Source organism: Procambarus clarkii, chromosome 67 (genome assembly GCF_040958095.1).
Source record: "Procambarus clarkii isolate CNS0578487 chromosome 67, FALCON_Pclarkii_2.0, whole genome shotgun sequence".
Lineage (NCBI taxonomy): Eukaryota > Metazoa > Arthropoda > Malacostraca > Decapoda > Cambaridae > Procambarus > Procambarus clarkii.
The window spans coordinates 16,705,054-16,732,954 of record NC_091216.1 but is presented as its reverse complement, the minus strand read 5'-3'; the positions used below and the strand labels follow the sequence as shown (position 1 = coordinate 16,732,954).

The window sequence follows — 27,901 nt, the reverse complement described above, 5'->3', positions numbered from 1 at the left end:
GAAAGAACGTAGTGACACCCCCAGACATAAATCCAGAACACCCCCAGCATCCAGATGGCCACGACCGGAGGGAGAAAACAAGCAAGAAGCTGTGGAAAAACCACGAGAATCGACGCGAACACACGAGCATACCGCCCATAAACAAAACACACACCGTGGCCCCAGCACACGAGGTACGAACGCACCACCCGTCCACCGGGAGGCGTGGCTCGTACACCAGGCGGAAACACATATCGTACACACAACGTACAGACACAACGTAAACACACATCGTACAAACACCAGGAAGGCGTGCGTAACGAAGACGAAGAACGCCGAAAATGGAAGTAGAGACAACACTAAAACAAAACAAGGCGAAAACGAAGCAAAAGAAAACAGATGACGGAAGGTAACCAACGAGGCCAACAAAAGACCAGAGAGAAACCTCATCGAAAATCGACAGACGTTCCAATAATATTGGAAGGTACGAAGAGACTCGCGAACCAATGAGAACCACGACAAGCACCCCTGAGCAAGGGACACGCAGGAACAACGATACAAAGTGGTTTAGGGCATTGTATGTACAAGGCAATATATAAATCCATCAATGGATTTGTATAACACACCTTGTATGAATGGACCTTACCTGAACAAACATTTGATTTTTTTTCCGGAACAGTATTGCAACGTAAGAACGAAAAGGGTAAGGAAAAGGGGGCGAAACACACCCCCAGGAACGACGGGACCGACGAACCTGAAGGAACACGGAACCGAACTCAGGGAGGGGTATACCCGAAACAACAGGAACACAGAGAGGGAAGGAACAACCCCACTCTGAGGAACTGCCAGCCTCTCACCAAAGGTACACAAGGACCCAAGAGGGGCAAACGGGGCCAAGGCCCCCCAGGCAACCCCTCCCTAACCTCGGGAACCTCAATGGCATGACCCGGTGACCCGGGGCCGAGCCGCACCCCCAAAGCCCCAGATTGACAAGGAAAAGCCGGGGCAGCCGTGCAAACACTAAGGAAGGGAGCCCACTGGTCAGACCCATATGGCACAGCTGGAGGAACCGACTCAAATGCCTCCGCCGCCACCCAGGAAGAGGAAACCCCCGAGATCGCCCGAGTCTTCAACCCAACCAGACCCCGCCCCAACCCTAAACCCTCCTATGGTTCGGAGCAGGAAGCAAGGGAGGAAGTGTGTAGAACAGAAGGGGAAGGGTGTAACGGTTCTATTGTTACGTAAAGTATGGTGACAAATAAACACAGACACTAAGATACTATATATATATTTGGTCGAATATACAGAAGTACACAGGTGATACTTTGGTGTGAGTTGAGCGCACTGAGCGTCGGTACAGTATCTCGCAAGTGTCTGCTCTAGACCACACTTGAAAGTAGACTAGTTAATGTTTGCTATTCTGCTGCTTATATGCTCGGGCAACACCTCACCGTGTTGCCCGGGCAACGCCTCACCTCATTCATCTCCAAAGGTTGACAGGAATATTAACAATGCATTTGGAGTGAGTATATTATTGGGATAATCTACTCGCTACAAGGGCAAGGAGCGGAAGGAGCCAGAGCCGAAGTGACCCCCACCCCAAAGTCTGGATCCAAACCACCAAAACGGGGCAGCCTCGGGGCATCCGGGGCTGCAAACAACAAAGAGCGTTGCAGCAATCTACAACCAGCAAGCAACGCCGCAGCTGCCTGCACCCGATTAACATGACCAGTGGCCTGGGTGAATGGGAGCACGTACCGACAACACTCGCCGTACAACTCCGGGTCACAAAAACAATGACCCAACAGGCAGCATGGCGGAGGCACAACCGGTGAGTGTCACCCTGAGACAAGGGGGCAGATCAACCGACAACTCGCAGGACGCGAGAGGGACTCCGGGGACACACCTATAGGACCACGGAGCCCCCGTGGGGGTTTCCAGGGCCCTTAGCCGTTGGTACACGCTAAGGGAAGCCCAGGCAGGGTACCGCGAACCGGCGCCCAATTCTACCCACAAACTGCTAAAGCTGAACCCCCAGGACGTGTCCACTCACGGGGGCCAAGCGGGGAGTACCACCAACAGAAGGAATCAAAAACAATCACCTTGAACAGGAATGGGGGACCACAAAGGCAGACCCCCCCACCAGGCAAAAACAAAAGAAAAACCGCGCAAGAGGACAATGTACCCAGGCGGAACAGAGCCGGCTGCTGTTAATGGTGAAAACTAGCTATGCAGTACCCCGCGCCCCTACCAGTGACAGAAAACTACCACCTACCCAGAGACAAACCTGGGCAACAAATCTCCAGCCGACTCCAAGGGCGGCCCAGTACCGAGCAGTAAAGGACACAGCGGAGGTAGAACCCAAGGTGACGTGTGGAAGGTGGCCCCAAGCCCCAAGGGCAGTACTTACAGGGCACCTGGGGAAGATAGCCCTAGGCACATGCAGCCCGAGTACCGTGGAATCTTACTCCTGGCTCACACCCCACCGGTAGAGACAGTCCACACCACAAGGCACAGAACTGAAACAAAAACCGGAGCCAGAGGCACTCGACCAGCCAATAATCCCATCAGCCAAGAACTGCCAGTTGGATCGCCGGTGTGGAGGGTCTGGGGCTCCCCCTTCCCCCTCCTGGGGAGGGGGGGGGGGGGTGGTTGCGCAGACGGTGGTGCAGCGATGTGATGACGTCATGCAAGTTGGATAATTTTGTTTGGGGAGTTCTATCCACTCGTTCGGCTTTCGGTAGCAATATTTTTACCAGAATAGGGGTTTGTTTTGGGGCGCCTACCTTTCTGGGTGCCTATCCCGGTCGATGGCAGATATAGAATGCTCCCAACCACAAGGGGGTTTCTATAGGCCATTGTTCGTCGTGCCTCACTGAGGGGAGCCAGGTTCTGGCTCGTGGTCCCCGGTAGGCAAGAACTCCTAGCACTTTGACTGATGCCAGAAAGTTATACATATCCATTCAGCTCCGGGGAGCCGACGGGGCTCCCCCAGAAATTTATTATTATTAAGCCCAATATTCTGTATAAAAGGTGCAATAGTGAAGCATGGTGAACTATGAGAGGTAATTACTGTATAGGGAACTACTAACTATGGGGAAAGGTAGTTTCATTATAATGTTAAAATTGCTATATAGTATGAAATTACACTGTGTTTTTGAAGAGCATGAAAAGTATCAGAAGCAAACTACTGCCAGGCATGGCTTTCAGTATTAAGTACACTATTGTCTTCAAGTACCTTGTATAAGTTATGAAATCCACAACCAATAAGGAAAACCTAAAAATTTATGTTTGAACATCATATTACACCATTTAATAATAATAATGATGATATGCAATCTGATAGAAAATCAAGCCTTGGCTAAACAGATAAAAATATTAGTTTTAAATTCCCTAAAAAATATATAACACTTCTACACATCAGCAGCCAATTGAATTACAAAAACTAATAAGTAACTAAAGATGAGAGATTCTTTTATTATCAATTATGTATTAAAATCAATCAAGGTACAAATTACGTGTGCGCACATACACGTACTTACAATATGTACATATATACATAGGTGTGCATATGTGTTTAATTACCCAAGTGTAATTACCTAATTGTATTTACAGAATGAGAGCTACGCTTGTGGTGTTCCGTCTACCCAGTACTCTTTGTTATACAGTATATCGCTTTGAAACTACTGATGGCTTTGACCTCCACCACTTTCTCACTTAACGTGTTCCAACTGTCTACCACTCTGCAAAAGAAAACTTTCTAATGCAATAATTTCTTGGCACCTTTGTTTCTTTAGCCTGAATCTTTGACCTCTTATTTTTGGGGCTGCCAGTTTCAGGAATTCATCTTTGTCAATTGGTCAATTCCTGTTATTATTTTCTAAGTGGTGATATGTCGGCTCCTTTTCCTCTATCTTCTAGCTATGGCATATTTAATGCCTCTAGCCTCCCTTCATAACTCCAGTTTTTCAGTACTAGATGCAGTTTTGTAGCATGCTTTTGCACCTTTTCCAGTTTACTGATGTACTTCTTGAGAAAAGGGCACCATACAACTGCTGCATATTCCAATTTTGGTCTCACTAAAGTCATGAACAGTTTCTTTAGCATTTCACCATCCATGTAATTAAAAGTGATTCTGAAGTTGGAAAATGCAGCATATGCTTCTCACACAATGTCCTTATGTGTTCTTCTGGAGACATTCTACTATCCAGAACCACCACTAGATCTCCTTCTTTTGCTAGAGTTCTTTAAATCCTTTCCACATAATTTGTAAATTGTGTGTGGACTATTTTCTCCTATTCCACATTCCATAACATTGAATTTTTTCACATTGAATTCCATTTCTGACTTGGTACTAAAAGCACTTATTTTGTTTAGGTTAATTTGAAGAGTATGACAATCATCTATGTCTCCAATCTTCCCTAGTTGTTCATATAATTCTGTATTCCTTCTGGTAGATCATTTATGTTGACAATGAACATTATTGGTGCAAGAATTGAAACCTTTGGTACTCCGCTAGTAACACTCCTCCAGTCTGATACATTGTATCTAATTAACACCCTCATCTTTCAGTCCGTTAAAATTTTTTTTTATCCATGTCAGCAGTCTTCTTGTCAACCCTCGAGCATGTTTCAATTTCCAAAACAATGTCTTGTGTGGGACTGTGTCAAAAGGCTTTTTTTGGTCCAGATAGACACAGTCAACCCAACCATCTCTTTCCTGTAGAATCTCTGTGGCTCTATCATAAAACAAGCACTGAATGTAATGAAATGCCAATTTCTGGGTGAGACCCGGAGGCTACCTGGAGCTAACTGGGCTGATATGAATGTATTAGACCATGGCATCAGTCAAAGCAAATTGAGTTCTAGGCTTACCAGGGACCATGAGCCAGAACCTGGCTCCCTCAGAGAGGCACGAGGAGCAATGGCCTATAGAAATCCCTGTGTGGTTGGAAGCATTCTAAGTCTGCCATCGACTGGATCAGGCACCTGGAAAGGTAAGCATCCCAAAACAAACCCCTATTCTGGTTAAAATATTGCTAGTGAAAGCTGAACTAGTAGACAGAACTCCCCAAATGAAAATGAGCAAATGAGCATGATGTCACCATGTCGCCGTGCCGCTGTCTGCGTAACTCCCCCCCACTCCCTGTGAGTAGGAAGGGGGACCCCCAGACCCTCAAACCGGCTATCCACCCTGCAATTATGAGGCTGGATGTCAAAAAACGCAAAAAAAATGCCAACCGTAGGGAGGGAGGGAGGGAGGGAGGGAGGGAAGCTGGGGAGCCTCTGGGTCTAACCCAGAAACTGGCATTTCATTACATTCAACACTGGTTTTCTGGGGTGGAAGCCCCTTCAGCTCCCCAGAGCTACTCACCCAAAGAGAAAACAAGAGGGACTTACCCAGGAGGCAGTCGGCCCTTGCACCTCAACGCGAAGTCGAGACAATTGGCTGCCACCGCCGACCCAATGAGAGACAGGCCCGACTAGGCCCAGGAGCATTGACAAGGTAGCAAGCGGCCAGGTCCCTGTTCAACCTCCAAAACACCCGTGCGCGAAGGTCAGCCCAAGACGGCAGCCAGCGCAGCAAACTTACAAATGTCACGGGCACAAGGATAGACTGCAGGCTGGCTGGATCAAATAACCCTGCAGACAACATGGAAGACCCAAACCCTGGAACAGGGAAAAAGAGAAACTGGGTCAACCCAAAATGCATCCCCAGCTACTGAAGCCATGGCGCACAGATAACGGCAAAGAGCCGCAACCGGACACAACACATGATGCACCCCCGGTCTAACCAACCAAGCATTAAAAACCCAAGGAACCCTCTGGAAACCAGTAGACTCAATTCACCAGAAAAGAAGGAGACGGCTGCAAACGAACAAATCTACCACCAGGACCAAAAGAGCAAAAACTCCTGCGTCGGAGAAGAGCATGAAGCTCCCCAACCTGACCCCCAGAGGCCAATCCCAACAGGAAAAGAGCCTTGGAAAACAATCCTGCACTGAAGGGGCCACCACAAACTGAGGAGATGAGAGAAAGGAGAGCACCCGGTCCAACGACTAGGATGGCTAAGGCGGCGTATGAGCAGGCCTGAGGTGAAACAACGCATGAAATAGGTTGTGGAACGGAGCAGAAGTAACATCAACACCGAACACAAGCTGCAATGGCTCCGCCAGCGCTGCACGATACAAGGCGACAGTGTTCAACACAAGATGACAGTCCTGAAATAACCACAAAAGGAAAGACAGGACAACCCGAACCGAGACAGAAGTAAGCCTACGAAGAGACAAGAAATAATGGAAGGACCGCCAGGAAACTTCATACTGCCGCCGAGACGAAGCACGCAAGTGGAACACCATCAACGAAGCACCTCATCACCATACAAGTGGTGATAGACCCTCATCAAAAAAGACCAGATGCGAAGACGTGAGAAGATCGAACCAGCTGCGTAATGGACCGGTCCGATCTGCTGAAAAAGGCGGAGACGCAGGAAGACCCTCGGGTTCGGACACTGAGCAATCAGCACCTGGCTCTACTATCCCTTGGTAAGTCTCGAAGCGAGTTAGGACCTGAAGCAACAGCTGAACCAGGGAAAAGAGGTATAGGTAACCCCACCTCAACCAGACCTGCCACAAGGCATCGACCCCGATGGCCTCACAGTCGGGGAAAGGCGCAACATACAGCAGGAGACACCTCAACCACAGCAACACGAAGAGGTCCATCTCCGGGAGCCCATACATCTAGCAAAGCCAACTGAATGAGTTGACATCGACTGTTCATTCCATGGACAGGGGAATGAACTGAGATAGGCCGTCTAACAGGATGTTGGACACCTCTTGAACATGAACGGCCAATAGAACCAAACCCCGAGAACTCAGCAGACGAGACACCTGAAGCGATCAGCCACAAAGAGCCAAGGACCACATCGAACCCCCTCGGTTCAGGCAATGAACCACCGGGGCGCAGTCTAAGTGGAGTCGGATCGTCAATCCGTGAACGACCCAAACCCCCTGAAGCGACATCCACACCACACCAAACTCCCGCACCGTGCTGTGGGCCCAACCGAAGGACGGACCCTACCGCCCCTGGCTGGCCTGGTGAGCACTGGTCACAAATCCCCAGCCAAGAGCCGTTGCATCTGTTAATACATAGAGCGAGTGCTTGGGTAGACACAAAGGCACTGAACCCCGAAAAACCCAAAGAGGAAGCCGGCGATGCAGCAGCTGATGCAAAGCCTTCGGGGGCCGAAACCAGTGATAGCAAGGAAGTTGGAAAGGACTTCCCCAAAGGAACCAGAACAGCCGACAAAGCCAAACCCGACCCGGCAGGTAGACCATCACGGCAAAGTTCAGGCTCCCACAAAAACCCTCGAGCAGCTGCTGGGTGACTCGGGAGTGCCCCAGAAATAGGCGAAAGCAGAGCCTCCGGAGGAAAGAAGAGGTCCGAGAGTCCCACACAAGACCCAGCCAAGACCGAACCTGAGAGGGAACCAGATGGGACTTCCTCTGGTTCACCAGGAACCTGAACCTGGCAAGCTGGGAAAGAACCAAATCTCTGACGAACAGACATGCAGACCAGCTGGGAGCCCATACCAGCCAGTCGTCGAGGTAACCCAAAACAGAAACCCCTAAGAGTAGCAAATGGGCCATAATGACCCTGGTAAGGCATGTGAACATGCGAGGGGGGCCAGATTCAACCCGAATGGATGGCAACAAAATCTGTAAGCTTTATGTCCCAAGACAAAACCGAGCCAGTCCCTGAACCCCAGATGAATCGGGACGTGCCAATACGCTTCCCGGAGGTCCAGGGACACCATCCAAGCGCCCGGCTCCAAGAGAAGATGGACCTAGGACAGAGTAGTCATCCAAAAGAAGGGGCAAGAGACCCAGGGATTCTGACAGGAAAGTCCAGAATGAAGTGCAGGTCGACGCAGTCCTGTTTCAGAACCGGAAGCAGGTAGGAAATCCACCTGAAGGACGGGGTCGTTTCGACCACGCTCAAGCAAACCCACGCCGAGATGACCTGACAGAACGCAGGAGAAGAGGCCTGCCCCGCCAGCCCTGAACCTCCCCGAAGGATGAAGGGCCACCCAACGCCACCACAGGTCGCACAAAACGACCTGAAAGGCCCATGAATCATGAGACCAAGCGTGGGGAACAGAGCAACCTTTCCCCCCATTGCCCCGTTAATGGAACAAACTGCGAAAGGCCGACTCCCCATACGGGAGGATAACCTTCACAGAGCAATCACCATGCCGACCAGATGAAGATGGGAAAGAAAGACTGCGCCAGCCCCGAAACTGGCACCACTGGCCCACCACACCTGGAGAAACCACGAGCCCTGGCACGACCCTTCCGGGAAGACCCTCAATGGGGGCCCCCAGGAGAACCAACAAGTCCGACATGGAACAACAACTAGACGAAGCTGCCTGCAGATATTGCACCATAACAGACTGCAAAAAACAACAACGGGCAAAAAGGCAAAGAAAGCCTAAGAGCCAGGGGGCTCAAATGGATTCCAAAGAAGAAGCAAGCCCTGCATGCCGATATATGAGATGGGAAGCAAAAAACAGCGACACTGCAACCTGCAGGATCTGCGCAAACGGCTTCAAAAGCACAGACGACACACGCACCACCATGGCCAACACACCAGACCCAGGAGCGACCCCAAGCACCTCCACATCCTCCTCAAGCTGAAGCCCTGGGACATGAACACTTGCAGAGGCCTAGCGGAGGACCACCAAATTACAATATGCATGACCAATCTAAAGCAGACCCCCACCAGGCAGAAAGACAAAAAATAAAATAAAATCCTGCAAAAGGACAGCGTACCCAGGCGGAACAGAGCCGACCACTACGAGAGGTGATAACTAGCTGCACAGTACCCTGCGCCCCAACCAGTGACAAAAACTACCCCTTACCCACAGGCAAACAAGGGAACACAGGAACTCCAGCCGACTCCAAGGGCGGTCAATCACCGAGCAGTAAAAGACACAGCGGAGGAAGACCCCAAGGTGACTTGTGGAAGGTGGTCCCAAGCCCCAAGGGTAGTACTTACAGGGCACCCAGGGAAGGTAACCCTAGGTGCATGCAGCCTGAGTACTGAAGAAATATTCTCTTGGCTCGCACTCCCCCAGAGAGACAGCACCACACCACAAGGGCACAGAACTGGAACAATGCTGGAGCCAGAGACACACGACCATTGCCAAGAACATCAGCCGAAGAACTGAAGGGTGGAGAGCTGGCGTGAGAGTCTTGGGCTTCCCCTCCCGGGGAGGAGGGGGGTAGGTTGCGCAGTAGCGCAGTTATGTCAAGCTAGTTGCTAGTTTTCATTTGGAGAGTTCTGTCCACTAGTTCAGCTTTTGGTAGCAATATTTTAATCAGAATAGGGGGTTGTTTTGTGTTTTGCTGCACTTACCTTTCTGGGTGCCTGACCTGGTCGATGGCAGACATAGAATGCTTCCAACCACACAGGAGTTTCTATAGGCTATTGCTCCTTGTGCCTCTCTGAGGGGGGGGGGGGGGTCAGATTCTCGCTTGTGGTCCCCGGTAGGCCTAAAACTCCATGTACATTGATGCCAAGCTCTAATATATCCATATCAGCCTGGATAGCTCTGGGGAGCCGCAGGGGATCCACCCCAGAAAAGGATTTTATCCTTTTAATGAATTAATACAAAAAAGCCTGGATCTGTTTTACATTTGTCCTTTACCCTTTTCTGAAGGTTCCTTTCTGCCTCTCTCCTCCCTGTTGTGTTCGCTTCTTGCATGTTTATAGTGCTGGTATGTTTGAGTTAGGCCTCTTCCTATATTGTACTAATTTTCTTGCCTTTACCTCTCTGGTCCTCACAATTTCTGTTGAACCAATCCTGTTTTCTGGCTCTGCATCTCTGTTTTGGTGTAACAAATTTTGTGCCATCATCATATGTTTCACAGAATTTGGCATACATCTAATTTACTTCCTTGTCTAGAAACAATTCTTTAAATTAAATTCATCAGAGAATTTGCTAAATTACCCATTAGTCTCCTCTCTTGAAATCAAGTTTCACAACTATTTCAATTTTCCCATTCTCATCTAAATCATATCGCATTGCATATTTAGTTTCCAACAGGACATGGTCATTCTTTCCCAAGGAAGGTACTGAATGCCATGTCATATCTCTTCTTTCCTGGTGAATATTAAATTCAGTATTGATGGAACATACCCTTCCTTCATTCTTGTGGCCTGCTTGATCTGTTCAAATATGAATGTCTGCAGAATGAGGTTTACAAATCTTTTTTGCTCTCTAGGCCACCCAGTCTATTTCTATTAAGTTTAGGTCCTTCAGTACCAACAATCGTGATTTATCTTTATCTGCTCTTACTATAATCTTTCTCATGGCCATTCTGAGGCCCTATCCTTTTCATCTAGTTCCTTGTTTGTCCATGTGTTGCTTGCTGGTGGGCTGTAGGCATTTATGATTATCAGTTTATAATCCTAATTCAAAACTTGCAATACCATTATGTCAACTTCTCGTGGGTTGTCGATTATTAATTCTCTTACTTTTAGGTGTTCTTTCACCAGCACAGCTACACCTCCACCCTTCCAAGAATTTCTGTCACTTCTCCGAATTAAGTAGCCCCTTGGAAATACGACCTCATTTAAAATATCTTCTTCAACTTTTGTCTCTCTTAGTGCGACAATATCTGGGACCTCAAGCTGAATATCTTTTAGTTACAGTATTTTTTATCTCGCCCCATTTATGTTAGTATATACAATTGTCAGGAACATGTTCCCTCTCCCTTTGTCCTCTAGTTCCTTTTCCTCTAATGATTTTGAGTGTTTGTTTTTATGTTCCACTTCACAAGCTTTCCAGTCCCTATCACCTGGTAGAAAAAATTAAAGTTCTTCATTTCTATTTCCATTTTGATGTTCTGCTTTACTGAGGTTTAGTTTAGCTTTCCTGTTTTCTCTTTTGGGAGGTCTCATCTTATTAACCAAAGTTTCCCATCCTTATCTTTCCTAAGCACTTCTGACATTTGTTTCACTCCAATAAATGTCACCTTTAAGGGTCGATTCTTGTCTTGCTCATATTTGCCTATCCTCCTAAAATCACTAACTCATATATATATATATATATATATATATATATATATATATATATATATATATATATATATATATATATATATATATATATATATATATACACACACACACACACACTAGGGGTACCACCTCTGGTGCAATTGCAGGGACCCACATCCTCGAAGAAGAAAACAAAGAGCATTCAGAGAAGATCTTGTGGATTCTTATTGTACCTCGTAGCCAGAACGCAATATTAGGCCTACTATGCAATGCCCGATTTGCCTAATAAGCCAAGTTTTCCAGAATTTATATAATTTTCTAATTTTTTTCTTATGAAATGATAAAGCTATCCATTTCACTATGCATGAGTTAATTTTGTTTAATTTGAGTTAAAACTAACATAGATATATGACCGAACCTAACCAACCCTACCTAACCTAACCTAACCTCTCTTAACCTAACCTAAATTAACACAATTAAGTCAATAATTTATGTTCTTAATATAATATAATAATAATAATTCAAATAAACTAATTGGAAAGAATTTATTGAAAATAAAGAAAATCACTCGGCCTATTAAGCAAATTGGGCCTTGCTTAGTAGGCCGAGAAGTGCGTTCTGGCTACTAAGTACGACATATTATATATATATATATATATATATATATATATATATATATATATATATATATATATATATATATATATATATATATATATATATATATATATATGTCGTACCTAGTAGCCAGAACTCACTTCTGAGCCTACTATGCAAGGCCCGATTTGCCTAATAAGCCAAGTTTTCATGAATTAATTGCTTTTCGACTACCTAACCTACCTAACCTAACCTAACCTAACTTTTTCGGCTACCTAACCTAACCTAACTTATAAAGATAGGTTAGGTTAGGTTAGGTAGGGTTGGTTAGGTTCAGTCATATATCTACGTTAATTTTAACTCCAATAAAAAAAAATTGACCTCTTACATAATGAAATGGGTTGCTTTATCATTTCATAAGAAAAAAAATAGAGAAAATATATTAATTCAGGAAAACTTGGCTTATTAGGCAAATCGGGCCTTGCATTGTAGGCTGAAAAGTGAGTTCTGGCTACTAGGTACGACATATATATATATATAGGGGTCTAAGCTAATCGAATATTATCGAATATATATATAATCGAATATATATATATATATATATATGTCGTACCTAGTTGCCAGAACTCACTTTTTGGCCTACTATTCAAGGCTCGATTTGCCTAATAAGCCAAGTTTTCCTGAATTAATATATTTTTTCTAATTTTTTTCTTATGAAATGATAAAGCTACCCATTTCATTATGTATGAGGTCACTTTTTTTTTATTGGAGTTAAAATTAACGTAGATATATGACTGAACCTAACCAACCCTACCTAACCTAACCTAACCTATCTATATAGGTTAGGTTTGGTTAGGTAGCCGAAAAAGTTAGGTTAGGTTAGGTAGGTTAGGTAGTCGAAAAACAATTAATTCATGAAAACTTGGCTTATTAGGCAAATCGGGCCTTGCATAGTAGGCTGAGAAGTGAGTTCTGGCTACTAGGTACGACATATATATATATATATATATATATTGGGGTCTAAGCTAATCGAAACAACTAGAGACCCCAGAGCTGCCAGTTTTCTTTTTCAGCGCCTTAGTGTGGCAATCCAGAGAGGAAATGCTCACTGCATCCATGGTTCGTGCCCGCCATCTGAGGAGCTGGAGGAGCTATTCAACTTATGACAAGCAGCCTTGTACCCTGTATGTAATCAATATTGTAACTTTTTTTGTGTAATGACATTTTCAAATAAAGTTAGATAAATATACACACTTAACAAAAGAATAGGGGTGGTAGGAGAAGAAAATATCAAAGTGTTCAGTGAGGATCCAAAAGGTCTTCTCTGAGTACTCTTTATTTTCTTCTCTGAGGCTATGGGTCCCTACATTTGCACCAGAGGTGGTACCCCTTCTAGGTTTAAAAAAAAAAAAAAAATATATATATATATATATATATATATATATATATATATATATATATATATATATATATATATATATATATATATATATATATATATATATGTCGTACCTAATAGCCAGAACGCACTTCTCAGCCTACTATTCAAGGCCCGATCTGCCTAATAAGCCAAGTTTTCATGAATTAATGTTTTTTCGTCTACCTAACCTAACCTAGCTTTTTTTGGCTACCTAACCTAACCTTACCTATAAATATAGGTTAGGTTAGGTTAGGTAGGGTTGGTTAGGTTCGGTCATATATCTACGTTAATTTTAACTCAAATAAAAAAAAAATTGACCTCATACATAGAGAAAAGGGTTGCTTTATCATTTCATAAGAAAAAAATTATAGTAAATATATTAATTCAGGAAAACTTGGCTTATTAGGCAAATCGGGCCTTGAATAGTAGGCTGAGAAGTGAGTTCTGGCTACTAGGTACGACATATATATATATATATATATATATATATATATATATATATATATATATATATATATATATATATATATATATATATATATATATATATATATTATTTATATATATATATATATATATATATATATATATATATATATATATATATATATATATATATATATATATATATATATAAATATATATATATATATATATATATATATATACACACACACACACACACACACACTGGGACCCTGTTTTCATGCATAGTGTTCCCCAGGAGAGTTCTCAAATGCCTGGTCAATTAACACGGATCCCCAGGAGAGTACTCCAGCACCCCGGGAGACTATCCTGGTTCTCCAGGTGAGTACCCTGGATACTAGCCTTTATGTTTATGTATTGCATTGCAATGAAACCACAATGGTGTGATATATCAATGAAAATAATTTTCTGTGTACATGTATGTGGATGAGTTTGTGGGCACGTGTATGTGCAACATAATATGTATACATTTTGAAAAGTTATTATTATGTACTGTATCATACCTAGTGGCAAAATATTTGAATTAAATACTTCAGTTCTACATAAAATTAAATGGAAAATAAAGTTTAGGAATAAGTAATGCACTCCATAGTAAAGGACAGAGGGTGATCATAAGTGTTAGCAAAAGAAGTTCCAAACTTTAGTAATTCCAAGGGAAAGCCCTTGTATTTTTTAGCTTACCACTCTCACGTTATCTGTATTTCTTATCCCAGCCTGTAATTAGACAAAACATATGTTCACCTCATGACTTCTTTGCTCCACTACTATTTACAGTTTAAATCATAAACTACAAAAATACAGCTCAGAAATTTTGTAACATATGCAACATATGAATTAATAAAAACAAATTAAAGTACGTAAGTAACAGCAGTATCCAAACTACACGTACAACATTACTGTATAAGAAAAACATCATCCAAAAATATCAGATGGATTACAATACTATGCCACTTAAATGAAATGCTGAAATACTGTAACTATGCTGCAACAAAGTTCACTTAATATATAATAAAAAATTACTAGGAAATGGATGTTGCCATGTGAGATCCTAAGGAAAAAAGGGTTCATTATTATTAATAAAAGTACATTAGGAATTGATGAAATTTACATAAACTAATAAAATGAGGCCTGAGGTACCTGGTCTTCAGTGATACTGGATAGTGATATTTCCTATTTCCTGTCAAACACACGACAAAACTACAATGTTGCTACAACGTTCAAAGAAGCTTTAACACCTAACAATTGTAACAACCTATATATAGCAAGTTGTAACTTGTAACAACATTCTAATACGTCATAAAGACATATTCATCAATGGCAGACATGACAAGCTCTAAATGTAGAGAGCTCATATGGCCATTGCTCCCTGCACCTCTCTGAGGGGGCCAGGTTCTGGCTTGTGGCCCCCAGTAGGCACTAAACTGATGGCACTAAACTAATATGGCACATGTCAGTTTGATAGCTTCAGAAAGCCTCGGAGCTCACCCAGAAAATGGCATTTTATTACATTCAAAGCAGTTTTTTTGTTTTGGTTGTTTGTGTATACTGTCATCTTGCATTGTTTGGCCTTGGCGGAGCCACCGCTGTTGGCATTCAGTATTAATGTTTTATCAACCCCATTTCATAAGTTGTCTCAGGATTTTTTCACCTAAGGTCTACTCATGCTCCTCCTGAGCTGTCATGATATCTGGACAAGATTGTATTTTTTTCCTTGGTTGTCTGTTGTCCCTTTGGTCAGGGACAGGTCAGGGATTGTTTCTTCAAGATTTTTAACTTTCCAATTTGATCCTAAGGATCATATTCATTTGTAGCCCTCTCCTTCCTTTCAGGCCACAAATGAGTCAGCTGATTTCTTGGGGGGTCCTTTGGTAGCTAATGTTTGATTGCTTTGGCTGAGGGTGCTCCTAATAATATGTTAGGTTGTAGCTGTTCACATTTCCCTTCAACACCACTACTGGTGAACAGAGGATGCTGTTTGTGGATCCATTGTCCCTGATTCTTTCTACCAGTGCTCAAATATCTTAGATTGTTTGCAGTGTCCTCAACTGAACCACCTAGCAGTCTACTTTAGGATCCTGTATTGTTTGTAAGTTTGTGGTTCTCCTCACAAATTTTGTATAATGTCTTGGGGAACTATTTCGGTTCTGGATTTGATGGTCCAACAGAGTGCTGACAACTCGTTCCTTACTGAATGTTTTTGGCACATGCCACACTTGGGTGGCTTTGGAGTGCATAACTCATTGCTAACTCCATTTTTTCTGAGGAGTTACTTTGTACACCTCTTGTCTGTCCCTGGTGATTTCCCCCTTTTACTTTTTCTCCACGGTGACATAACAAGAAGGAACCACCAATAAGAGCCATCACAGAAGACCAGCACTGAATGAAATTCATAATAATATTCATTTTGTCAGAAGACAGGCAGCCTGTGTATACCGTATATAAATGTCAGGTTCATATCGAGGTCATCCCCCAAGGTTGAACTACTGACCCTCCCCAGGATCCAACCCAACACACTAACTCCTGGGTACTTATTTGCTGCTAGGTGAACAGAAGCATTAGGCGACATGAAACACACCCGATCATTTCTGCCCCACCCAGGATTCGTACCCAGAATTCCTGATTGTGAGTTGAGAATGGATCCGACTGTGCTACCAGAACCCTAATAATGACACTTAAGAAATGCCTCTTTCTTGGTGGTTTCTTGGGACCCTCTCTTGCCAAAGTCAGGGACTTCAGTTTTCCATTTTCCTAACTGTATGACTGAGGGGGGGCAAGATGTGGATTCAAGGAGGAAGGTGTATGCAATACCTGGTTGTGTGCAGGTGGAATTAACATGAGAATTGCTTCACCACCGAGAGGCCCATGAGTCTTGGGGACTTTGTCGTACAGAACTGCTTCCTTTGGTTTGTTTACCTCACTGTCATCTGTTTTCATTTGTCCAACTTTTTGGTGGTCTTTTCTTGGCTATGGTGATTTACAATCCCCCGTGTTCCCTTGCTCCTCTCTAGAGGGAGCCAGGTTTTGGCCTCTGGTCCCTGGTAGGCTTATTAAGGTCAAGGTCCTGGTGTGGAATGAATTGACTGGAGTTTGCTAGGCAACAAGCACCAAGATGCCATCAAGGACACACCAGAAAATGTCATTTCATTATATTCAAAGCTGGGTATTTTCTTAGTAAATGTCTTTAATGCCTATTCACTTAAATATTTCAAAACCACTAAATAAGGTCATGAAGGAAGCATCATTAATTTATAGGAAATATTCTGTACAATGTAATAAAGACCAGGTACCTTTATTTACTTTAAATGACTATGAACTAATTGCTATTCATTCACATAACTGCCCAGTATTCTAGAAATATAGTACTGTATAATGAAACTAAATATTTTGACACATATTCCCTTAAAATGATTTTAGGATTGTGCTAATCTTTGGCCTATCTTTTCTGAATATAATAATAATAACAAACCTTCCACTTACAAATGAAACAAAATAAAATACAGTACAAACATATACTGTAGATAGAAAATAAAGAAAAACTAACCATGTACATAGACAGGGCAACTGGCAGGTAAAAAGAATAGTAAGCCGTCTTGTATTTCACAATAGAATTGTAACGCTCCATGGTGAATTGGCTAAGATTTGGTCTTTTTCCTGCTGGGCATGACAAAAGGTCCAATGCTTGTCCCAAAGATGTTTTCAATGTCATCTGCAAAAAAAAAAAAAAAACAGGGTTGAATGTAATGAAACTCCATTTTCTGGGTGAGACCCGGAAGCTCCCCAGAACTATACCGGGCTGATGTGTATACAGGGGTACCTCGGTTTAAGAGTTTAATCCATTCCTGGAGACAGCCCGTAACCCGAAAACTCATAAACTGAAGCTAATTTCCCCATAAGAAATAATTGGAAAAGAACGAATCTGTTCCTGACTACCCAAAAACTCCATTTCAAACTAAATTTTATACCTAATTCATCCAAATCTACATTACAAAAGTATGTTCAAGTTATTACTTACCCTTGCTGATGATTGCTGTTGGCATATGAAAGATGGTGAGGAGGGGGAGGAGGAGAGGTGTTACTGTTTGGAGGGGGAATCCTCTTCCATTATAACATCAGGCTGTGAAGATTTCTCTGGAGTGCACACTCTGGCACATTTTGCCTGCATACCACTAGGTCCTGGTTGTGGCTCACTGCTTGATTTTCTCACATTTCTCACAAGGAAACGTTCCATTGAAGATTGTATTTCCCTTCTTTGCAACACTTGTCTGTAGTGAGGCATCACATTGTCATTAAAAAGATCAATGCAACGGCCCACTACAGCTTTATCTGGGTGATTCTTTTCAGCAAAACTTTGCAGTCCTTCCCATACTGCACACATTTTCTTAATTAATGAGGAAGGGACATTCTCTACTGCCTCCTCTTCCTCCCCTGAAGATTTGTTGTACTGACTAGCTAGTTCAATAATGCGAGTACCATTTTCATGCTTCCAAATAATCTCCTGTTTTTCCTCTGTTGTCATCCTCACATGCGATTTCTTGCCTTGAACCTTACCACTGGCTTTCTTGGGACCCATGGCGAGATATATAATAACAACTTTTATGCTCAAATGGCCAAAAATCCGACAAAAAAATGTAAACCCTTGTGAGGAATTCAGGCGGGATAGTCACTGGACGCAAAACACTGGTAACCTGAGGCGTGATCGTCATGCCACTACGAGCTAGGTCAGCCTGTACACATATCAACAAACTCGTTACCCGATGCAAATTTTCCTACCAAATCGGGCTCGTGACCCGAAAAACTTGTAAACAGGGACGCTCATAATTTGGAGTTCCACTGTATATTAGACCGTGGCAACAGTCAATCGAAGGAGTTCTAAGCCTACCGGGGACCAGACCTGGCCCCCTCCAGAGAGGCACAAGGAGCAATGGCCTAAAGACACCCCCTGTGTAACTGGAAGCAGTCTTTGTCTACCATCTACCAGGTCAGGCACCCAGAAAGGTAGGAATCTCAAAACAAATTACTACTGGTCAAAATTTGCAAACAAAAAGCCGAACTAGCAAACAGAACTCCCCACTTAAAAACAAAGTAACAAACATGACGTCACCACAACCGCCGCTCATCCATCTGCGCAACCCCTCTCCCTGGGAGGGGGACAGGGGTCCCAGACCTCCACGCCGGCAACTTTCCTCAGTTCAGAGGCCGAGTATCAAAAACGCAAAAAACTGCCAACCGAAGAGAGGGAGGGATGCCGAGGAGCCTCCGGGTCTTACCCACAAATGGCGTTTCATTACAGTACATTCAATGCTGGTTTTCTTTGTAGAGCCCCTTCAGCTCCCTGGAGCTACCTAACCAAAGATATGAAGAAAAGGGACTCACCCGGGAGGCGGTTGTCACTCGCTCCTTAACACTTTCGCGCGCCGGGAGTTAACTGAATACTATCTGGAAGATTTACCGTTCGTTTCGGACGACCGCGCGGCGACACTAAAATGTTTATAATCTTTTCGGTCTGCTCACCTTAATATTCCATGTATATATTTAAATTTGGTATCAATTTGTTCGCAAGAGAATGCTCTAGAGGAACATATATGTAAAATTTCACCAAACCCGACATGAGACCCGCACCAAATAAAACACTATGGCAATCGTTAGCTGTGAGCGTCAAACCGCGCTGAAATGTTTATGATCTTTTCATGTTTGTCAATCCCAGAATTGTGCTACGTCGTTAATTTTGGTATCACTGTGACCGCAATAAAATTCCCTTCACGGACATATGCATATAAATGTAGAATCATGATCGCGGCCCATCTGCAAGAGTGTGGGAAGTGACTGAAGTGTTACCTCTTACGGCACACCCGACGGCAGATGGGCGAAACACCTTTTGAAAAGTGGTGTTTCTTTTCACTGTCCTGACCTTAATTTTCGATGTACGTACTTAAATTTTGTACCAATATGTTCGCAATAGAATGTTCTAGAAGAACATATGTATAAAATGTCACACAAGGATGCGTTTGACCGGCACCAAATAAAGAAACTTCGTCGATTACACTCGTCGGGTCAATATTTTACAATAGTTTTACCACGAAGATACAAGCGAACTCCGTTTCCCAAATAGGCTATGTGACTATTAGAGAAAACAAAAATTTAATGGCAAACATGCTTAAATTATCCCCAAGTCGATCGGATAAGAATTGGATTTTATAGAAATATTTTTTTCAATGCACCTCTTGAGGTGCATTCAAGGAAAAAATATGTGTCCTGCTCAAGTGACATATGGGTGCTAAATTGTGCGCAATCTAAAGGCGCTCATTTTAAAACCACTACCAGATTGATCTGATAAAATTTAAGTTTTTAACAAATATTTTAATGAGTGACTCAGCGCCGCGTCGTCGGAGAGGAATCGGGAGAAAAATGAGTGATGAGAGGTTCAGTCGTTAACGTGTCAAAGTGTTAACTCAAAGTCGAGACAACAGGCCGCAACCTGCGACCCAAGGCTATACACGCCCGAGAAGGACTAGGAACATTAAAAAGGTAATGTGCAGCCAGGACCCTGTTTGTCCTCCAGTAGCCCTGTGCTCAAAAGAAAGGCCAGGACATTACCAAAACAGCATCCAAATGCTGAACTTACGAACGGCGTGGGCACAGGGAAAGATCACAGGCTGGCTGGACCAAATATTCCTGCGGACAACCTGGGAGACCCCACGCCCTGGAATAGGGAAGAAGGGGAAACTGAGTCAACCCAAAGCACGTCCTCTGCCACAGAGGCCATAATGCGCAAATAATAGCGAAGAGCCACAAACACACACAAAATATGATGCCAAGCATCAACAACCCAAAGACCAAAGACCCCTCTGGAAAGCAGCAGACTCATTTTTCGCCAGAAAAGAAGGGTACAGCTGCAAACAAAGAAAAGACCACCAGGACTGAAAGAGCAGAAACCCCTGAGCTGGAGGAGAGCATGAAACTCTCCGACCCGACCCCCAAAGGCCAAAGCCAACAAGAAAAAGAGACGTAGAAAACAGTCCTGAACCGAAGGGGCCACCCCAAACCGAGAAGGGAGCAGAGATCACCCGGTGCAACGACCAGGACATATCAGGTGGCGCATGAGCAGGCTGGAGGTGAACAACGCCCGAGAAAGCGTTCCCAGTTCATTCCGTGGACAGGGGAACGAACCGAGAAAGGCCGTCTGCCAAGACGTTAGACACCCCTCGAACGTGAATTGCCAAGAAAGCCAAACCCCATAAACTTAACATCGAACCCTCTCGGTTCAGACAATGAACCATCGGGAAGCAGTCCGAATGGAGCTCGATCGTCGATCCGCTAGCGATACAAACCCTGCGAAGTGCAAACCAAACCACCTCGAACTCCCGCACCATGCTGTCGGCCCGACAGAAGGACGAACCCCAACACCCCTGGCTGGCCTGGTGAGCACTGGTCACAAAGCCCCAGCCAAGAGACAATGCGTCTGTGAACACATCGAGGGAGGGCTTGGGTAAGCGGATGGAACTGAACCCCGAAAAACCCGAAGAGGAAGCCAGCGACGCAGCAACTGATGCAAGGCCCCCGGGGATCGAACCCAGCAATCACAAGAGAGGTGGAAGGGATGTCCTGGAAGGAACCTGAACAAGCGACGCAGCTAAACTCGACCCGGCGGGTAGACCAACATCGCAAAGTTCAGGCTCCCGCACAGACTCTCGAGCAACGGCCGGGTGACCCAGAAGTCTTCAGAAAATAGCCAAGGTGGGACCGCAGGCGAAGGAGAGACTCCGAAGAGAGAGACAAGGAAGCGGTCCGAGAGTTCCAAACGAGACCCAGCCAAGTCCAAACTTGGAAGGGGACCAGATGGGACTTCCTCCAGTTCACCTCAAACCCGAACCTGGCGAGCTGGGAATGAACCAAACTCCTAGCTAGCAGACATGTAGACCGGCTGAGAGCCCAGACCAGCCAGTCGTCGAGGTAGGCCAACACCCGAACACCTAAAAGATGCAGACAGGCCACCATGACCCACATATGGCATGTGAAAACGCAAGATGCCAGTTTCAACCCGAACGGGAGACAACAAAAGCGGTAACTCCAATGCCCCCACAACAAAACTGAGCCAGTCCCTGAACCCCAGATGTATCGGGATGTGCCAATATGTGTCCCGGAGGTCCAGGGACACCATCCAAGCGCCCGGCTCCAACAAAAGCCAGACCTGGGACAATGTAGTCATCTGAAAAGAGGGGCAATGAATCCAGGGGTTCAGACAGGACAAGTCCAGAATGAACCTCAAGTCCGCACAGTCCTGTTTCGGGGCTGGAAACAGGCGGGAGACCCACCTGAGGGATGTCATCGTTTCGACCACGCCCAAGCGAACCCACTCCAAGATGACCTGATAGAGCACAGGGAAAGAGGCCAGCCCCATCAGCTCCGAGCTCCCCGAAGGAGGAGGAGCCACCCAACGCCACCGCAGACCGTCGGAGACAACCGAAAAGCCCACAAATCGTGAGACCAGGCGTGAACGAACAGAGCAAGCCTCCCTCCATTGTGCCGTCAATGGGACGAACCACGAAAAGACCAGTGCCCCTTATGAGAACTCGAGCCCGCACAGAGCGAACACTGCACTTTACAGACGAAGGCGGTTCCGAAGGAGGCACCGGCCCTGAAACTGGCACCAGTGGCCTACCCCGACAAGCAGAACCCCGAGCCCTGGCACGACCCCTCCGGGGCCCGCGGAGAACCAACAAATCAGACATGGGATGACAACTAGCCGAAGCCGCTTGCAGATAATGCGCCACAGCAGACTCTGTAAACAGCAAGGGGCAGAAGGGCTAAGACAACCTAAAAGCCAGGTCCCAGGCAGATTCCAGGGAGGAAGCAAGCACCTCCTGCCGACACGCGAGCCGGGAAGCATAAAACAGGGATACTGCATCCCGCAGGATTGGCGCAAACAGCTTCAACAAGGCAGACGACTAACGAGCCGCCGAGCCCAAGGCACCGGACCCAGGAACGGCCCCAGGCGCCTCCACATTCTTCCCAAGCCGGTCCGAAGACAGTTCAATGAGGGAAAAGAAGTGCAAAGCCAAAGCCAAGAGGCCACGAGCGCGCAAGTCCCCAGCAACCTGTGCAGCCGAAAGGGAAGGGAAGGGAAAGGAAGGGACCTGCACATCAAGCTGCACAATGCCTTCATCCCGAGGAAGGGCAGGGGCAAACAAGCACTTATTGAGGTGCTCAAACTCGCCCACCAGGAAAACCTGGACCACTGTCAATGCCTCACAACACTCAAGCGTATGGGAACGACAGAAGAAATGCCACATCTCCAAACCAAAAACAGGACAGTCTGCCAGCTAGGACGACTCTGGTACCTCATACCGGATCCAGTAGAGAAACGAAGACCCAAACCTGAAAGAAGACGGATCCATGATAGAGGCCTAATCTGGGTTACGCAGGAGGTAAGCCGCAAAGGCCACACACACCACACCAGGTTGGATGTGGGAAGCCGAAAACCTTCTGAAATACGGGACCGAAGCACCCGAAGGGACACAGAATCGAACCCGGGGAGGGGCAGACACCAAATCTAATTCATACGCAGAGGGGGAAAAGAAAAACCCCTCTCCTTGTAACAGTAAGCCCTACTCAGAGGGCTGAAAAACCCACATGGGGTCTAACGAGGCCCAAGGCCCCCAAGTCAGCCCCGGGATCCTTCGCATCTGGACCCTGGGCCGAGTCATCTCCCAAAGCCCCGGCCTCAAATGAAAAGGCCAGTGCAGCCATAAAAGCCAGACGGAAGTGGGCCCACTGGTTAGACCCAGAGGCTTCGGCGGGGAGAGCAGACTCGAATGCCTCCGTCATCACACTGGAAGGGGCATCCCCAAGACTGCCCCAGTCTCAAGACCATTTAAACCCGAAAACCCTAAACCCATCTTGCCCGACATGCTATGCGTATTAGTGGCTTTAGGTATTGTATGTACTAGCTCTATCTATAAATCCAACATTATGTTTGTAAATCAACTATGTATGTACTTTTCATGAATAAAAATTTATTATTATTATTATTTATTTATTTAAACCCTGCCCCGACTCGGAAACCATCAGACATTTCAGAGCCGGAAGCAGAGGGGGTTGGGGGGGGAGGTGACCAGACCGAACAACAGGAGGGGAAGGATGAGGGGGGGCGCGGACGAAACCAAGGCTGAAGCGACCATCACCCCCAAGTCCGGATCCCTATAAGCAAAACGGGGCAGCCTCGGGACATCCAGCATTGCAACAACCTAAACCTAACATGTAACGCTTGCGCTGCCCGTACCCAAAAAACATCATCACCAGACAGTAAACTGAGTCACCAGCAAGCAACAAAATTCGCAGGACTCCAGGTTGTCACCGACCCAGCAGGCAGCGTAACGGAGGCAAAAACAATGAGAGTCACCCTGAGACAAGGGGACAGAGCAACCCTCGAACTCACACGTGGCGAGGGGGAACTCTGGGGTCACATCCATCAGACCCACGCGCCCCCTTGGAAATTCCCAGGGTCCTGAGACGGAACTCATGCTCAGGGAAGCCCAGGCAGGGTACTGCTAACAGTCGCCCAAATCTACCAAACGAATAGCTAAGAACTGAACCCCCCTGGGACGTGCACTCACGGGGACCTAGCAAGGGGTACCACCTGAAGAGAAATTAGTACCCAGGAACCATACTCAGTGGGCAACCAAGGCAGGCTCCCCCACCAGGCAGGAAAACAAAAAGAAAAAGAAAACCCTGCAAGAGGCCAGCGTACCCAGGCGGAACAGAGCCGGCCGCTATGAATGGTGAAAACAAGATGTGCAGTACCCTGCACCCCATACCAGTGCAAACTGCCCCTTACCCTTAAATAAACAAGGGAGACAAAACACCCCAGCACAAAAAGTTCGGCTGAAAACCGAGCAGTAAACGGCCTAGCAGAGGCAAGAACCCAAGGAACTTGTGGAATGTGGCACCAAGCCCCATGGGCAGTACTTACAGGGCACCTAGGGAAGGGAGCCCTAGGCTCATGCAGCCAGAGTACTGAAGAATATCTCCTGGCTTGTGCACCACCTAGAAAACAATCACCAGACACAAGCACAGTGCTGAAGCAACCACTGGAGCCAGAACACACGACTGCTGCCTATAGCATCAGCCTCAGAACTGGGGTATGGATGGTCGGCGCGGGGGTCTGGGGCTTCCCCTACCCTCTACTGGGCAGGGGGAAGGGGAAGTCTATCTGCGCAGGGAAGACAGGGGAAGTCTGTCTGCGCAGCTTCCCCCTCCCATCCCGGGAAGGGGCGAAGCTGCACAGACAGCAGCGCGGCGACGTGTGACATCATGCTCGTTTGCTTGTTTCTATTTGGGGAATTCTATCCACTTGTTCGGTTTTTTGTAGCAATTTTCACCAGAATAGGGGTTTGTTTTGGGAAGCTTACCTTTCTGGGTGCCTAACCTGGTCGGTGTCAGACATAGATTGTTTCCAACCACATGGGGGTTTCTATAGGCCATTGCTCCTCGTGCCTTTGTGAGGGGGCCAGGTTCTTGCTCGTGGTCCCCAGGTAGGCCCACAGAACTCCATACACATGAATGATGCCAAAGTCTGACATTAGCATATCAGCCTGGATAGCTCCAGGGAGCCAATGGGACTCCCTCCAGAAAAACTAAGAAAAAATCAACCAGAGACATTGAAATAATTAGGTAATAATATCTTTGTGGCAACTCCCACCTGACAGCTTGGGTGGAGCAGACCTCTCCGATGCTTGCTCTGTCAGTCTCTTTGTCAAAAAAGACAAAGAGACTGACAAAGAGACTCTTTTTTGCCAGACTTCCCTGCCCTATTGCGGTCAAAATATGCTGCCTACGATTTTTTTTTTCCCGTGATCAGGGAACACAAATGAACATTTTTATAAGACAAAATATTTTTTTAATTTTTGTATTTCTTGTGCCTGGGTGTGTTGCAGGCTATAATTGCAAGAGCAGCCCAAGGCTTAAGGAGAAAAATAGAAATCATAATTTTAACAAAACAAACAATTGCGCCAAGAAAGTTAAGTTGTAAGTGGTTATTGGGTGCAAACCTATCATTGTGGCAGGATAAACACTAACCTCAATGTGCCTGAATGCCACCAAGTGGCATCCCAGGTCCTTAGAGGCCCAAGCCAATTTTTCCCTCGCTAATAGGCTTTGATGGGGAGCTAATGAGGGCCCATCTGAAAGGCCATTTCATTACAATCAAATAAATACTTGGTATCTTTATCTTTTATAAAGAATATTATTTTATGCTAAATATATTTGTTGTATTCTCTACATTAATTATTCAAAAGGTTTTATTCATAATAATTTTATTGACATTATTAAGGATGACTTAAGAATATAAGAATAAAAGAAACTGCAAGTGGCCTATTGTCCCATATAAAGAAGCTCCTATTAATATCCATTCAAACCTATCCATACAAAATATGTCTAACCAATACTAGAAACAATCCAGCAAACCAAATTATATTTTATCATCTGGTAATTGGTTCTATAAATTAACCACTCCTTTTCCAAACTAGTATTTACCCAGGTCTTTCCTAAATCTAAACTCATTTGACTTCTAAACTAAAACTATTAAATCTAAACTATGTACTTCAGTCAAGTTATCCTTTACATTTCATCTTTCCAAAGAACTTAAATTTGTAATTTAAGGGGGGGGGAGGCCACTGTCGGCTCCCCAAAGCTATCCAGGCCAATATGAATGTATCAAAACCATGGCATAAGTCAAGTGAATGGAATTCTCAAGCCTACTGGTTATCTTGAGATCTTGAGGTTACCTTGAGATGATTTCGGGGCTTTTTAGTGTCCCCGCGGCCCGGTCCTCGACCAGGCCTCCACCCCCAGGAAGCAGCCCGTGACAGCTAACACCCAGGTACCTATTTTACTGCTAGGTAACAGGGGCATAGGGTGAAAGAAACTCTGCCCATTGTTTCTCGCCGGCGCCTGGGATCGAACCCAGGACCACAGGATCACAAGTCCAGCGTGCTGTCCGCTCGGCCGACCGGCTCCCCCGGGAACCACGAGCCAGAACCTGGCCCTCTCAGAGAGGCAAGAGGAGCAATGGCCTATAGAAACCCGTGTGGTTGGAAGCATTCTACCGCAGGGGTTCGATGAGGTCCTTGGCTCTTTGGGGATGGTCGCTTTGGGTGACTCATCTGCCGAGTTCTCAGGGTTTGGCTCTCCTGGCCGTTCATGTTCGGGGGAGTCCAATGTCCTGGCGGATGGCCTGTCATGGTTCATCCTGTCCATGGAATAGACGGTCGATACCGACTCATTCAGTTGGCACTGCCAGTTGTACGGGCGCCCGGAGGTGGACCTCTTCGCATCAGCATGGTCGAGGCGTCTCCAGAACTATGTGGCACCCTTCCGCCACATAACTGCGAGGCCATCAGGGTCAATGCCTTCAGGCAGGACTGGTCGAGGTGGGGATACCTGTACCTCTTCCCCCCAGTTCTACTGTTTCTCCAGGTCCTGGCTCGCTTAGAGACTTACCAAGGGAGGGTAGTCCTGTTGGCCCTTTTGTGATTGGCCCAGCCTTGGTTTCAGGCACTGCTTGCTCAGTGTCCGAATCCGGGGGTCTTCCCGCAGCTCCGCTTCTTTCAGCAGATCGGTTCGGTCCGGTACGTTGCTGGTTCTATCTTCTCATGTCTTCGCATCTGGTCTTTCTGACGCAGGTCTATCACCATCTGTATGGTGAGCAAGTGGCTTCGTTGATGGTGTCCCACCTGCGTGCTTCGTCTCGGCGGCAGTATGAAGGTTCCTGGCAGTCCTTTCGTTATTTCTTGTCCCTCCGTAGGTTTTCTTCAGTTTCGGATTAGGTTGTCTTGTCTTTCCTTTCTTGGTTGTTTCAGGACCATCATCTTATGCCAAATACTATTGCCTTGAACCGTGCGGCGCTGGTGGAGGAGCTTCAGCTTGCGTTTGGGGTGGATGTTACTTTTGCTCCATTCCATAAGCTGTCTCATGCGTTGTTTCACCTCTGGCCTGCTCATGCGCCACCTGAGCCATCCTGGTCATTGGACCGGGTGCTCTCTTTTCTTTCTTCCCCTCGGTTTGCGGAGGCCTACTTTGTCTGCTACTTTCCGGAGAGGTCCTTGGGTTGTTGATGCTTGTTGGCTCAGCCGGGGGTGCATCATGTGTTGTTTTTGGTTGCGGCTCTTCACCGTTACCTATGTGCCACGACCTCGGTGGTCGGGGACGCACTTTGAGTTAACCCAGTTTCCCTTCTTCTCTATTCCAGGGTGCGGGTCTCCCAGGTCATATGCAGGGTTATTCGGTCCTGCCAGCCTACAGTCTATCCTTGTGCCCATGACGTCCATACGTTTGCTGCGTTGGTTGCCGTCTTTGGTAA

At 45.9% G+C, this 27,901-nt stretch overlaps 1 protein-coding gene across 3 annotated transcripts in view; it reads right to left on the bottom strand.

The window, feature by feature from the left end:
• Positions 1-27,901, bottom strand: part of Fpps (Farnesyl pyrophosphate synthase) — a 104,647-nt gene that overhangs the window by 31,925 nt on the left and 44,821 nt on the right. For 2 of the 3 annotated variants that reach the window (XM_069310369.1, XM_069310370.1), the window contains exons 6-7: positions 17,087-17,251; positions 14,227-14,259 (exon numbers count right to left, since the gene is read on the bottom strand). In XM_069310369.1, the coding sequence (XP_069166470.1) occupies positions 14,227-14,259; positions 17,087-17,251 (198 nt within the window). The remainder of the gene's footprint in view (positions 1-14,226; positions 14,260-17,086; positions 17,252-27,901) is intronic. The other variant, XM_069310371.1, reaches the window with a different exon arrangement.